The sequence below is a fragment of the Physella acuta genome, unplaced genomic scaffold, assembly GCF_028476545.2.
Source record: "Physella acuta isolate Inbredline_101_S28 unplaced genomic scaffold, ASM2847654v3 ptg001125l, whole genome shotgun sequence".
NCBI classification, from domain to species: Eukaryota; Metazoa; Mollusca; class Gastropoda; family Physidae; genus Physella; species Physella acuta.
Window position 1 is genome coordinate 165,900 of NW_026732642.1, and position 12,882 is coordinate 178,781.

The 12,882-nt window shown below is 36.4% G+C and overlaps 1 protein-coding gene across 8 annotated transcripts in view; it reads right to left on the reverse strand.

The window, feature by feature from the left end:
• Nucleotides 1-12,882, reverse strand: part of LOC131956039 (piezo-type mechanosensitive ion channel component 2) — a 69,707-nt gene that overhangs the window by 6,490 nt on the left and 50,335 nt on the right. For 7 of the 8 annotated variants that reach the window (XM_059320392.1, XM_059320391.1, XM_059320390.1 and 4 more), the window contains 22 exons: nucleotides 12,556-12,669; nucleotides 12,155-12,355; nucleotides 11,769-11,970; nucleotides 11,463-11,561; nucleotides 11,145-11,310; nucleotides 10,680-10,865; nucleotides 10,396-10,453; nucleotides 10,096-10,198; nucleotides 9,708-9,864; nucleotides 9,007-9,167; nucleotides 8,197-8,324; nucleotides 6,793-6,825; nucleotides 4,637-4,702; nucleotides 4,132-4,198; nucleotides 3,774-3,931; nucleotides 3,380-3,438; nucleotides 2,793-2,870; nucleotides 2,224-2,491; nucleotides 1,729-1,905; nucleotides 947-1,039; nucleotides 438-541; nucleotides 193-346 (listed from right to left, as the gene is read on the reverse strand). In XM_059320392.1, the coding sequence (XP_059176375.1) occupies nucleotides 193-346; nucleotides 438-541; nucleotides 947-1,039; nucleotides 1,729-1,905; nucleotides 2,224-2,491; nucleotides 2,793-2,870; nucleotides 3,380-3,438; nucleotides 3,774-3,931; nucleotides 4,132-4,198; nucleotides 4,637-4,702; nucleotides 6,793-6,825; nucleotides 8,197-8,324; nucleotides 9,007-9,167; nucleotides 9,708-9,864; nucleotides 10,096-10,198; nucleotides 10,396-10,453; nucleotides 10,680-10,865; nucleotides 11,145-11,310; nucleotides 11,463-11,561; nucleotides 11,769-11,970; nucleotides 12,155-12,355; nucleotides 12,556-12,669 (2,832 nt within the window). The remainder of the gene's footprint in view (nucleotides 1-192; nucleotides 347-437; nucleotides 542-946; nucleotides 1,040-1,728; nucleotides 1,906-2,223; nucleotides 2,492-2,792; nucleotides 2,871-3,379; nucleotides 3,439-3,773; nucleotides 3,932-4,131; nucleotides 4,199-4,636; nucleotides 4,703-6,792; nucleotides 6,826-8,196; nucleotides 8,325-9,006; nucleotides 9,168-9,707; nucleotides 9,865-10,095; nucleotides 10,199-10,395; nucleotides 10,454-10,679; nucleotides 10,866-11,144; nucleotides 11,311-11,462; nucleotides 11,562-11,768; nucleotides 11,971-12,154; nucleotides 12,356-12,555; nucleotides 12,670-12,882) is intronic. The other variant, XM_059320387.1, reaches the window with a different exon arrangement.

Consider the following 12,882-nt stretch of genomic DNA (forward strand, 5'->3'; position numbering starts at 1 on the left):
TTCTTACCGCAGGTCCAAAGACAGAAATATAAAACCTTTCTTACCGCAGGTCCAAAGACAGAAATATAAAACCTTACTTACTGCAGGTCCAAAGACAGAATAATAAAACCTTACTTACTGCAGGTCCAAAGACAGAAATATAAAACCTTTCTTACCGCAGGTCCAAAGACAGAAATATAAAACCTTTCTTACCGCAGGTCCGAATGAGCTGAAGCTTAAGACCAGGACCAGAAAGAGGATGAAATCACAGAAAAACATTGGGGCGTACACGTCTGCTGTAGCATTGTATGAGGACTCTGTCACTTGCCTAAAGAACTTTCTGAATGGGTTTAAAATGTACGAGAACCTGCACAGAAAGATACAACAATAAATAAATGTTTCCTCATCATAAAAATGCTGGTCAGACAAAGGTTAGAAGTAAATCTATCTGGACTCACCCCTGTCCCAGTTTGGAGCGAGGTTTACAGGATGGGGTCAAGCGTCCATCAAGAGCATCAACATTGCTGACAGACTTGCCAAACACAACATCTTCATCAAACACCTGAAGAATAGGAGAGTCAATCATTGGGGACAATGACAATCATGGAGTTGATATGGGGGGGGGGGGGAGGGGGAGAAATAAGGATACTGACAATCATTAGGGACAGTGATAATCATTGAGGACATAGTTAATATTGGGGGGACACTGACAATCATGGAGGACATAGTTAATATTGAGGGACAGTGACAGACATGGTGACACATTTATGGAGGACCTAGTCAATCACAGTGTACACACATCAATTGTAAGGTACAGTCAATCTGGGGGGACATGGTTGATAACAGAGGACAGATTTAACCAAACTCATCAAGGGGGGACAACATCTGAAGTCATATCTGTACAGTAGTTCACAAATACAAGTAGAAAATAAAAATAATTTTAATCTAACCAATAACAGCTTCTTACTTTACTGGGTGAGTTTGGAGTGCTTTGTTCTTTAGCTCCAGCTGCCTCAAGATCTGCAGTAATGTCAGCAGCATCACGCCACAGGCCGTATTTCTGTACAGACAACATAACGACAAGTTGTCTCACAACATATATATATATATATATATATATATATATATATATATATATATATTACAAGTAAATACATTATTAATATTATATAATACACTACAATAAAAGTTGACTGACTATAATACCCAGTCATTAAAGTAAAGTAGACTTCATGTAATACCAAGTCTTCTTCTTCTTCTTCTTCTTCGTTCTTAATTATTAGTGTTGAAGGGGATCGAGATTTATCTGCCAGTGGGTTTGAACTCGAGACTTTGTTCGAATTTATCAACCATGAACTTTTTGCCGACTCGACCACGCCTCCAACACAATTAAGCGTTACGTGTCAACTGGTTATGCGCCATTGAGGCCATTGACTCCGATTTCAGCCTGCTTTTCTTTTTGGATTTGCTTCCATAGCCTTTGTCCAACCAAGAACAAACTACAAGGCAGCAGTTGTTTAATTTTGGAGTTGTCTCTCCTAGAAGAGTGGCTGTCCCCAGCTAACGAGCCTCATCTGCCCGAGGGTTCGAACTCGAGACTTTTCGGTTTAGCAACCATGAGCTTTACCGACTCGACCACGCCGACCCCTTAATACCAAGTAATTAAAGGAAAATGGACTCAGTATAATACTAAGTTTAAGTAATTGAATGACTATAACAAGTAATCAGAGTAAAGATCACTGAGCTCACCCTGAGAATTGATCTATGCAGGAAAAGAGCCAACAACAGCGCTATATCCACATTGGCATAATTGCTTTGTTTCTCAATGCCAATAATCCTGGGAGGGAAGAAGGGATTGTCTCTAAAGACGCCGTCATTCCAAGGGAAGAAACCAAACTGGAACATGTACTTGCACACCACCACAGCCTTCAAGAAAAAACAAATTTATATTTTGTCAAACAAACTTTAAAACTGACCCTATAAACTTTATTTAAAAATTGATTAGAAATATATATTTACAGACATTTTACAACTGCTTAATCAATTAATTTTTTTTGAGGCAAGATTGATGAATGTTTTAAAAAAAAAAGTGAAACAAAGTGTAGTCAAAACACAAACTAGCTGTCATCTTACCTACAGACAGACATTTGAACCAGTATGCATAACTATGTGAGTTTTATATTAAGAGAAAAAAAAAAAAAAAAGCAACCTAAAATAAAAACCAAATAATAGAGATAAACCAACCTCAGTGTAGGTAATGACAGTAATCCAGAAAGTCTTAGAGGGGCGGGGTACTGAGAGCATACCCCAGAGGAAAACCATGAGGGGCAGGGGCAGGGAGAGCAGGCTGCCATAGACCATCTGGTTGAGGATCATCAGGAAGTAGCACAGCAGCTCCGAGCGTGAGGCCAGCAGCAGGCCCACGGCCATGGTCAGACGACTGAAGCGGTCTCGGTTGGTCTTGAACTGTTTCTGTATCTCCTCCTCGTCTTCCTTCTCCAGCTCATCCAGGCTGCAAGGTCAGGGAGAAGTTGATTGAGAGGGTGAGGTCATATTAATGGGAGGGTAGGGGCTAATTAATTAAGATGGGAGAGCTCCCTGAAATTATTGGGACAGTGGTTATGCTGTAGAGCTGACAGAGATTTTCAGATATTTGTCAAGTTAGAAATATTCACCAAGCTTATTTCTATATTGTTAAAATATGAAAACAGAAAGCTTTTAATTTAATTTAAACTTTGCCAATCAAATAATAAACTTCTACAAAAAAAGGATTATTTGAAAAAAAAAATTTAATTATAATTTGACTAAAATACCTTAATAAACTCTCAGATTTTCGAGAAATTCCAGGAAGAATATCTTCCTCAATGTCCACTTTAAAGTCACTAGAAGTTCTGCAAAATACAAATAACATGCTCTGAAGCTATTGCAGAAAAATGGATGGAAACAACAATTCTCTGTTCAGTCTGGTAACTAAGTTCTAGGAATAAGGACAAATGTTATTGCAGTCATATAACTCAAACTCTAAATCATTCCTTGTTAGGGTCATTGGGGCACTACAGGGTTGTTTGCCTAGGGCTAAGTGCCGCATGGCGGTGGCCACCCCTCTACATGCCTGACCACAGCTGGATGCCTCTGGTGGCTCGCCTTGGTAGGAAACACGTGGCCATTGAAGTTCATCTAAGAACTCTTGTGCCCTGGCCAGTGACCTTTACCGGTGACCTTTACAGGATGGCCACATGCCCAGTGATGATGTGTTAGCATCAGTTGTTTAATTTTGAGTTTTCTCTCACCAGCTATTGAGCCTCATCTGCTTGGGGGTTTGAACTCTGAACTTTTTGGTTTAGCAACCATGCAAGTCATGTGTATAAGTTTTAGAAATGAGGACAAGGGTAACACTTACGAGGGCTGAACATCAGGTGTGACTTCCTTGCTGAAGTAAAAACTAGATTCTGTGCGGGCCTGTGAAATAAAATGAACCTTAAATTCTAAACAAATTATCACCAAACTATTCTCACAGAAAAACAATTCCCAGTTTAGGTAATAGATGTTGATTCTTGAGTTTAGTAAAAGAAATGAAATATTACCAACAAAATAAGTAGATGAAACTTGTTTTAGCAAACCATCTGGTACCTATTTAAATGGCTGCAGAATGTATTTAATACTTATTTTTTGCTACCCCAAATTAAACCTTAACCCTAGCCTTTATCCCAGCCCTAACCTGGCATAAAAAAAAAAAAAGCAATACTTTATTGTTTTGCAAGTGTTTTTCTAAGGAGCATAAAAACAATCCCTACCAAAACTTTCTGTTTCTCAATAACCATCTCCTTGGTTAATTTCTTGGCTACCAGACGATAGTTGCGAGACAACCTGTTGCAGAAGGCAATAATCCAGTCGATGATACTGAACCAGACGGTTGTGATTAAACCAGCAATAACCCTCAGTTTTCCCACAGCTGAAATAACAAAGTGTGGACATTTTTTATGAGTTTCAGTGAAGTCCGTTGCATGAATTGACAAAAAAAATGGCGTTTTATCTGTTGTGTTTCTAACATTTTATGCAGAATTGTGAAAAATATAAATGTTATACGAGTTTTGTTTCATTAAACAGCACACAACATGATTTTTAGTTAGAACATAAAAACTTGGAGCTTACACTCAGGTTCATCCTGGTCTGGTGGATCTACAGGTGAGGATACATGAGCTTCAGCCCTAGTTGGAATCTGCACAATTATTTTTCATATTAATCAAAAGTTGACCCTAAACATGGGGTAAATCTTGCTATTATTTCAAACTTAAAATTACATAATCCAACAGACTTGCTTTACTTAGCAATTTCAAATTAGGTCAAAAAATAAGTTTTAATGAAATTTGAAACAACCCATTAAATCAGTCTTGACCCTATACAGCTTTAGTAGGACAGGTAAACATGTAATTTGTTCTAAAAGTTAGCTCCTCTTGTCACATTCAGTATTACAGAACACAAGAATTCTTCATACAAACCTCAAACAGTGTTAAATAACAGTTCAATTTCTAATTACTTTAAAATTACACACAATGTCCCACTATTTTAATAATATGCAATTTAACATAACTCCAACACAATGTTCACAAACTGGTACATACAACGTATAACCTAAAAGTGAGGAAAAAAGATTTACTTCGCTAACATCTTCATAGGACACAATGGCAGCAGTCATACCTTGATCAATAGCTGTATTGATAACCTTTAAAAGTAGACCAAAAACAATTGGTACAAAAAGGAAAAACATTACCTAACCAAACAATATTCTAAAGCAGGGGTCTTCAAACTACGGCCCGCGGGCCGCATCTGGCCCGCGAGGTCCTCTCATCCGGCCCGCGGAGATCTTTTTGTCGTAGGTGACTGTGGAAAAATGCCACCCCAATGAGATGCCTGGAAGAAACTCAGGCCCCCGAACTTATATTTGATAGTTAATGCGGCCCGCGGGCTGAAAAGTTTGGAGACCCCTGTTCTAAAGTAATGTATTGTAAAAAAAAACCAGTAAAATTTCAAAAATAAATTTTAAAAAAGTGCTATCAACATTAAAATTAATGGAGAAGTTAAATGCAAACACATTTTTAAAAAAAAGTAATATAAAAAGCATGTTACATTTCAACAGTAAAGAAACAAAGCATTTTAACTTGAAAAATATTGTCTGAATAGCTAAACTATAACCAACGAGTGCCTTTTCTTTTAGTTTTCTAGTATAGCATATTTTGAGATGAACAGAAAAAAACCTCAAGCTTGATTAGTTATCTTCTAGAATAGTGAAGCAATATTTTTTTTATTTTCTCTAAGTTTCTAGGATAGGATCAATAACCAAATCATGCTTCTATATAATATTAAAACAAAATAATTACTCAAAAAATATGATTCACCCAAAACCTTATTGTCCCATGACATCACAATTAGTCAACCAAAAATAGCCATCTAAATTACCATCTTTAAGTTCCATAAAACTTCCTCCCCCAAACACCATTACCTTACCGAACATTTTTTTCATCATTCTGGTGTTTTAAAACTTGTGTCTCACTTCTTGAACCCGCTCCCCCCCCCCCCCCAATCATCATCACTAAAATCTAATTTCCCTCCCTTAGTTGTCTTATGTTTTGAATGTAGTTATCTAACTTTAGAGACAGGAATTTTTTTTAAAAAGGTATTTTATATATCTTATAAAGAAAATGAGACAAAACTCTTAAAAATCTAAAGTCTAATTAATAAACTATACTACTTAATCAGAATTTTTTTTTTTAAACAATTCCAAGCATAAAAAAAAAAAGAAATCCCAACACCTAAAACAAGACAGACATTTGAAGGCAATCATTCACTATCACTTTTTTCTATTATGCGTTCAGCATAACATTTTATACAAGCTCATGAAAAAAAAAAACAACTAATGATGTGGTTGGCAGGGACACTGTGCATGTTTTATGTAAAAGGGGAATTTAATTTAAAAAGTGAACTACAGCATGATCAAAACCCTTGCCTAGAACATGGGGAACCACAGGATGATCAAAATCCTTGCCTAGAACATGGGGGAACCACAGGATGATCAAACCCTTGCCTAGAAAATGGGGAACCACATTATGATCAAAACCCTACCTAGAACATGGGGGAACCACAGGATGATCAAACCCTTGCCTAGAACATGGGGAACCACAGCATGACCAAAACCCTTGCCTAGAACATGGGGAACCACAGCATGATCAAAACCCTTGCCTAGAACATGGGGAACCACAGCATGATCAAAACCCTTGCCTAGAACATGGGGAACCACAGGATGATCAAACCCTTGCCTAGAACATGGGGAACCACAGCATGACCAAAACCCTTGCCTAGAACATGGGGGAACCACAGGATGATAAAACCCTTGATCAAAACAGATTTAATTCAGTGGTTTCCAAACTGAGACTAAACTAGTGTCAAGTGGGTGTGACAAGTTAGAACATGAACTAGTTTTCTCCCTAAGTAGATTTTTTACATTGTTTAAAACCACTACAAATGGTGTGTGATTGTGCCTTGAAGAGGAAAACATCAAAATTTTCTCATTAATGCATATTGGACCAAATTTCTTGTTTATGTTGAAATGAGCTTTCAGAAAAAGGTACAAAGTTGAAGAGGTCAATTTAATGATTTTTACCGATTTTAAAACTGAAGAATGATTATTTTGTTTTTTAAAATATAAATAATGTTTGGAAACCACTGTTTAAATACTAAATCTATTTTCTGAAACTACTCTTATGTGCAAACCAACTAGCCACTAGGTGAACTTCTATATGCTGAACATACAAATACCTCTGATGTAATGACTGTAGGGCTCAACTCATCCTTGTAAAAATTATACAACCATACATAATGACATATAACATTACAAATATTAGCCTTTTATTAATCTTTAAAAAAATTTACTTCTTTTTTTTTAAAAATGTAAAATAACAATACTTATATTTTAAACTTTGATTGTTATAAAAAGGGTTATTCTGTGCAGGCATCACAAAATTTATTAATTAATCACAAAAATGTTAATGGGGATATTTAAAAAACAAACATAATAGCTTTTAAACTTTTAAAATGAATGTTCTACATTTACATTTATCAGAAAGGTATGGGCCATCTTTTACATATGCCAATTGTGGGTCATTTTATATCCAACTATTGACTTCACAGGAACACAGACTACATACAAGAAATGACTTCACAGGAACACAGACTACATCCAACAATTGACTTCACAGGAACACAGACTACATACAAGAAATGACTTCACAGGAACACAGACTACATCCAAGAAATGACTTCACAGGAACACAGACTACATCCAACAATTGACTTCACAGGAACACAGACTACATACAAGAAATGACTTCACAGGAACACAGACTACATCCAACAATTGACTTCACAGGAACACAGACTACAACCAAGAAATGACTTCACAGGAACACAGACTACATCCAACAATTGACTTCACAGGAACACAGACTACATCCAACATTTGACTTCACAGGAACACAGACTACAGCCAATAAATGACTTCACAGGAACACAGACTACATACAAGAAATGACTTCACAGGAACACAGACTACATCCAACAATTGACTTCACAGGAACACAGACTACAACCAAGAAATGACTTCACAGGAACACAGACTACATACAAGAAATGACTTCACAGGAACACAGACTACATCCAACAATTGACTTCACAGGAACACAGACTACAGCCAAGAAATGACTTCACAGGAACACAGACTACATGTAATAAATGACTTCACACAAACACAGACTACATACAAGAAATGACTTCACAGGAACACAGACTACAGCCAAGAAATGACTTCACAGGAACACAGACTACAGTCAAGAAATGACTTCACAGGAACACAGACTACAACCAATAAATGACTTCACAGGAACACAGACTATAGTCAAGAAATGACTTCACAGGAACACAGACTACAGCCAAGAAATGACTTCACAGGAACACAGACTACAGTCAAGAAATGACTTCACAGGAACACAGACTACAGTCAAGAAATGACTTCACAGGAACACAGACTGCATCCAAGAAATGACTTCACAGGAACACAGACTACATCCAAGAAATGACTTAACAAGAACACAGACTACAACCAATAAATGACTTCACAGGAAAACAGACTATTGAATCTAACTGTAAACAACAAAAGAACTTTACTTGTGCTGGTGTTGGTTTAGCTGCTGGATCCTCTGGTTCAGTGCCAAAGGTCAATGATGTCTGTACGTTGACTGGCGTTTCATCCTCTCCCTCATCTTCAAACAGATAATAGTCTCCAGCACGAATGGCTGAAAACAAAAAATCAGCTTCAATTCATTTCAGTATCTAACAATATCAAGCCATATGCATTCATTTGTTTAAGAAAACTGTTTTTTTTATGGTTAAGCGATTATCCTTTTTTGCAAGCTGACTATCTAACCCTCCTCCTGCCCCTCCCTTGCTCTGCAGGCATGCGCAACAAACCTATCGCTATCACCCCCACCAGTCTGCTCAGCTGTAGTTCACAATATTTGGGGCAGATAATTTAATTTTTAAACTAAATTATAAATGACTGAAAAGTAGAAAATAAAACAACTAAATAGCAGTGTTTGCTACGCCGCAGTTGGCTTGTGTATACTAATTTACTTAATACATTTTTAATGAACAGTTAAAACATTCTTTAAGTGCATGACTGAAGAACAACCATGAATAAAGAACATTCATGACTAAAGAGAACAGTCAAGACATAAGAACAACCAAGACTAGAAAAACAGGCATGACTTAAGAACACTCATGACTAAAAAACACTCATGACTAAAGAACATTCATGACTAAAGAACATTCATGACTAAAGAACATCCATGACTAAAGAACATCCATGGCTAAAGAACAGCCATGACTAAAGAACATCCATGACTAAAGAACATCCATGACTAAAGAAAACCCATGACTAAAGAAAACCCATGACTAAAGAACACCCATGACTTTTACCCTGAAAGTGTTCCTCTGGTTCCTTGTAGTCTTTCTTCAGCTTGGCTTGTTTTTTCTTCAAAGCTTTCATCTGTTTCTTGATGTTGACCAGGATCTCCTTCTCCTGTTCATTCTGTTTGTTCACCTCCCTGATCATGATCCTGTTGATCAGCTCAGCTCCCCTGGTGGGACATTCAACATGAGCTTAACGTTCCACACCTTGATACATGCACATTGATTTATCACAACACAGGGATATGTTCAAGAGGCCAGGAAAATTTTTAAAGGGGCTCCCAACCTTAGTTTGAAATTTTTATTGTGCATTTTTTTCCCCATCAGAGCCTGATGATCATACTCAAATGGAAATTCCCGTGATAAAAATAATTATTTAAAAAAAATGAAAGCACTAATAGGCCAAGTACAGCACCATTCTAAGGGGTCCACTGGGGTGTTTTACCTGGGGGCCCACTGGGGTTTTTACCTAGGGGCCTACTGGGGTGTTTTACCTGGGGGCCTACTGGGGTGTTTTACCTGGGGGCCTACTGGGGTGTTTTACCTGGAGGCCTACTGGGATTTTTCCCTGGGGCCTACTGGGATTTTACCTGGTAGACCGCAGGGCCAGTCCACCACAACATATTATATAGAGATGTAGCTTTAACTTTCATACATTGATGTATTTCCACATCTTAACAAAGTAAGAGAGATCAAATAAAAAGCCTCACCGAGAGACTAAATTGTTCTGTGCTCTAAGAGATGTGACTATATGCCTGAAGTAGTAAGAAGAGTAGACACGGCGCTGGAAGAGTAAAAATGTCAGGCAGATCACATCCCATGCTAGGCCGGCATCGTCCTTCTCCACCACACATACTCCAGTAGACACTGAAAAAAGAACTCGTTCAACTTTAAGTGTTTAAAATACCAGCGGTGGACTGTAAAATAATGCATGATCACAATATTCAAAGCACATTATAAGGAAAAAATTATTACTTGTCTAAATGAAACTGTTGACAAGATTTTTTAACGATATGTTCCTGGTTAAGAAAAAAGTGTGTAAAAATGTAACTGGTTTATACAAGTGTCATCAGTGAAGGTTTTATCCTCATCTCTTACCTGGGGTCTGGACACCAGCAAGCAGACAGTTGACCCCAAACAGTTGAACCAGCCAGCACTGGTGGTTGTCTATCAGCTGTGCTACATACACGCACCCTATCAGCTGCGGGGATAAAAATTTTGAATGTTTTAAAAGATAATAAAATAATTTCCTTTTGAAAGTAAAACCAATGACTTAAAAGATAAAATAAATCCTTAGTGGCTAAAAGTTTTTAGTTGTGAATCATTTCTGTACAGATTTTTAATGTTAATTCTAGAGTTGATTTACGTGGAAGTAAACAAGAGTCTGAATGATCCTACCTGCAGTGTCGTCTTTAGAAACAATACTAGGATGCAGTACATTATAAGGAAATTCCACCTGTTGATTGCAAAGTTATTAACTTAACATGGCTTTTAAGATTTTAAAAATATTATTAAAAACAAAATTTATTGTGCTTTGTGTCACTACTATTATTACTCCTAACAATCACATTAGTCTGATATGATAACTTTAAACAAAGGAGTCAGGTTTGATACAATAAGTCACTAGTCTGATATGATAACTTTAAACAAAGGAGTCAGGTTTGATCCCACAAGTGACTCACATTAAAAGCATTTTCCTGATGGGCTTGAGGAAGAGCTCCTTGCCGTACCACATGAAGCAGAAGACAGCTATGACATAGAACAGGGAGAAGATGTTTATCCTTGTGGCCCCAGTGATGAAAATAACTGCCATTGTAACCCAGAACATGTTTTCAAAGATGAAGTACTTGAGCAGGTTGATCCCTTTCCTGTGGTGGAAGGTCAGAATTCAAATCATATTAGATAAAAAAAAAATCTTAGGACATTGATTTCTGTTATAATAATTTAAAACATGTTAATTTTATGAAATTCAGATAAATTAGGACTTAAGTTCTGTTGCTTGAAGTTTTATAAAATAAAAAAATAAAAATTACATTAAGCAAGTTTCATTAAAAAAATAAATAAAAATGAATACAACTTTAAATAAAGTTAAGGCCTGTGTATAATAATTTATAACCATTCAAGTAGTGTATAGTTTAAAAGCTTACGTTGTGTCAATGGTAAAATCATCACATAAAATTGGCTTATTGGCCTCCACATCCTCCACAATATCAGCATTATCTCCCCCTCCAAAAGCTTCCATTTTTTCATGGTCTGCCTCTAGGTGGAACACAAAGGACTGGAGGCTGACAAATAAAAGCTGCAGGAGGTCAGCTGGGGACACAAGAAAAACAAGATCAGCTTAGCTACAGATGTGCTGGGAACAAAGGTAGAATGAAATGACCTGGGACTTCATTCATTTAGCAAAAAAAATGCAAGTGTAGAAGAATAGAAATGTACAGAGTAGCAAACAAAGGACTACTAACCAACTAGTTTAGAAGAATGTGGAGAGGCCACATAATCAGGTAAAAATAGCCACTGCTTCAAATTATTAGAAACAGCATTGTCCATTATCCAAGGGTAATCTGTAGAAAAAATATTTTTATTTCTAATTGAAGAATTAATTAAAAAACATACCAAAGTTTTATTTAAAAATAGTTTTTTTACAAGTCTGTTAACAGAAACTAACTAAAGAAGGCAAAATTAAATTTTTCTCAGAAGCATAAATATTTTTTTCTCACAAGCATAAATGCTTTTTTCTGACAATGTCAGTATTGCAATATTATAGTTACCAATGCATAAACCAGAGGGAAAGCCGAGGACCACAAAAAACTGGACAGCTAGGAGCACAGCCAGGAAGAGTTTGTAAATGGGCCAAACTCTGGCTATGTTACGCCTCGACTGCATAATAAAGCAGGCAACAACTAAGATGTAGAGTACAGCAATAACATCCACTCTGATACTAACAGTTACGGCAGTCATGATATAACAGCACTGAAATTATAAACATTATACATGATATAACAGTACTATTTGTCATGGAACATTCACATTAAATGTGATGTAACAGTACATAAATTTATAGATTATTAATGATATTAAACTAATTACTATGAAAATTATTCCCTCCCTATCAAAAGGTGAAATTATTAGCATTAAAAAAAATGTATCCACAAACCTCCAGTCCAAATTTATAAAAGAAGTAATTGGCAAAGAACATGGTACACCTCACAATGCCCTTGTCCGCATCATTGCGTGTTATGGAAGCAAAGATGATGCCTGTTTGTGGCTTTGTGATATTACTTTGATTGAAATATTGCTTCTGATGGTATCTAATGATGCTCTCAAATGCTATCAAAACCATAATCAAGAGATACAGCTGAAAAATAAATGTAAAAAAGATCTGTAAACAAATATTAGTTGCTGTATAATCTTTAAAAAAAAGTTTTTGAATATGAATTATTTATTGTTTAGTATACTTAACAAAAATTAGAACATAATTACAAATGAATTACAAAATGTACTTTTTCAAATATCAATGATAAAAAGGAAGTGAAATCAAAGTTTTAAAACACTTACACGAAGATAATGTGCGAGGGAGGTTCCCTGACTGTCAATCTTCATCAGCCCAAACCACAAGGCATTATCTGTTTCCACTGTTGAGTTCACTGTGCCATTTACACCATAAATTTCCTGAAAGTGTGGTTAAAATTGGTGAATCACTGCAGGCAAAATACACAAATGGCAGATATTTTAGGACTGCAGTTGTCTTAAATAACCCCATTAAAAATACGAATGAAAAAGTGGGGACATATTTGCAAGATAGCCTCTTTAGATGTGCCTTAATGAGCATAGTTGCTTTACAGATATGGGTTTTACAGTAAAATAATTGGAACAGACAAGATC